This window comes from Arachis hypogaea, chromosome 20, assembly GCF_003086295.3.
Source record: "Arachis hypogaea cultivar Tifrunner chromosome 20, arahy.Tifrunner.gnm2.J5K5, whole genome shotgun sequence".
NCBI lineage: Eukaryota > Viridiplantae > Streptophyta > Magnoliopsida > Fabales > Fabaceae > Arachis > Arachis hypogaea.
The window spans coordinates 101,177,309-101,179,225 of record NC_092055.1 but is presented as its reverse complement, the minus strand read 5'-3'; the positions used below and the strand labels follow the sequence as shown (position 1 = coordinate 101,179,225).

Genomic DNA, 1,917 nt, shown 5'->3' with positions numbered 1-1,917 from the left:
TATATTTGTATATTTATTTATTATTATATTATTAAAAATAATCATTAAAAAATAAAAAAAAATAAAAATACTATTTGTATACTAAAATTAAGGGTTAAATACTGTTTTCGTCCCTAAGGTCTGGGGCGAAAATCAAATTCGTCCCCAACCTTTTTTGTTATTAAAATCATCATCAACGTTGCAAAACGTTATAAAATCGTCCTTTATTACTTCAATTTTATTATTTTGACCAAATTACCCTTTATAATTAATAAAAATAATATTAAAAAAAAAACAAACAACCCCCTCCCCCCTCCACCCGAACCCAAACCCTACATCTCTTCAGTTTCTTCCCTCTCATCCCTCTCATCCCCCCTCCCAACCACAACCCCAATTCTTCTTCTCTCTCTTTCCGTCACCGTACCATCTCCGCCCCTGCTTCCTTCTCTACCTTCTTCTCCCCGACGAGGTCCACAACTTCGCCGCCCAATCCCACGTCGCCGTCTCCGTCGACAGCAAAATGCACCGAATGCAGAAAAGCTCATCTTTCAATTCACCATCGGCGAAGTCTCTGGCATGCCAAACACATAATTTCTCGTTCCCAGAGTGCTCCTGCACACTCATCGAAGGTAGAATCAAATGATTGGCGCAGATCTTGAGCGTCTTAGATTGTCTCATGAGAAGGCGAACCTTTCCAGTTTCCTTGTGCTTCAGGAACTTCACTGTTCCAGCACCTCGCTCCTTCCATTGATTCCCGTCCTTATCGAATCGATATAGCTTAGATTTAAGATCGAGAATAGCATCTTCGTTTTCTTCGCCAGTGGAGACGGCGACCTCTTCGAGTCTGACGATCGGAGCTACCTGAGCTCCGGTGTCCTCGTCCTCGCCGACAGGAGCCTCCTCCTCTTCACGGTGCTCGACTTCGGTATTTGACATGCTGAGATATAAGAACATAAACATCATTTTTTAATTCTTTTTAATTTCTGTGGTTGCTGATTTTGGATTTGAAGTGCAATTGATGATTGTTGAATTGTTGTCAAATTTAAATTTTTTAGTGATTTATTTTGATGAATTTATTATTGTTGAATTTGCTGGATTTGTTGTTGTTGCTGGTGAAGAAGAGAAAAATAATTGTTGTTGCTAGATTTAGTTGTTGCTGTTGCTGAAGGAGAGAAGAAGAATTGGAATTTTTTGGGTGGGAGAGGAAAAGGAAGGGGAAGTTTGCAAAGAGCAGAAGGAAGGGGATATCAAGATCCAAGGCCAATGAAAAAACCCAGCTTCTTGAGTCTTGATCCAAGGCCATACCTGCCTAGTAACATTAAACCTTTGAGAATCAAGAAGTGTTTGTGTAGTAATAATAGACACATTCAAGTTGGTGGGGGTTGATATGGTGGGTAGTGAGTAGAAGGAGGTAGTAGTTGGGGAATTGGATGCGGTGTTGGAGTGTGAAAGAAGGGGTGGAAGAAGTGAGAGGCGTTAAGGGGTTAAGAATGGAGTTGCTAGTGGCGGAGGAGTAGAGGAGAGAGAGCGCGAGGAGAGGGCGGAGGAGGGTGGCGGTGTTGAAGTTGAAGAAGAAGAGGAAGAAGCTAGGTTTTCTCACTGGGAAGAGACATCGGAGGTGGGGGTAGGGGTGGGGGTGGGGGGAGGAGTTTTTTACTTTTGTTTTTATTTTTATTTTTTATTTTTTTATTAATAGTTAAGGGTAATTTGGTCAAAAAATAAAATTGAGATAAAAAAGGACGATTTTATAACGTTTTGTAATGTTGGGGATGGTTTTAATAACAAAAAAAGATCGGGGACGAATTTGATTTTCACTCTAGACCTTAGGGACGAAAACAGTACTTAACCCCTAAAATTAATTACAAAAATTAATGAGAAGTGTTAGGGGACCAGCAAAATTTGTGATGTGTAGTTATCATCAATATTTTTAATAATGTG

The 1,917-nt window shown here is 40.0% G+C and overlaps 1 protein-coding gene across 1 annotated transcript; it reads right to left on the bottom strand.

Annotated features, from left to right (window-relative positions):
* Positions 1-426: 426 nt before the first annotated feature.
* On the bottom strand, positions 427-917 carry LOC112786065 (ran-binding protein 1 homolog a-like). Its single transcript, XM_025829488.2, has one exon. The coding sequence runs from the start codon at positions 913-915 to the stop codon at positions 427-429; it is 489 nt and encodes a 162-aa protein (XP_025685273.1). The 5' UTR covers positions 916-917.
* Between the last annotated feature and the right edge of the window lie 1,000 nt (positions 918-1,917).

Coding starts and splice junctions, on each gene's coding strand:
- LOC112786065 (XM_025829488.2), bottom strand. CDS start 915: ATGTCAAATACCGAAGTCGAGCACCGTGAAGAGGAGGAGGCTCCTGTC.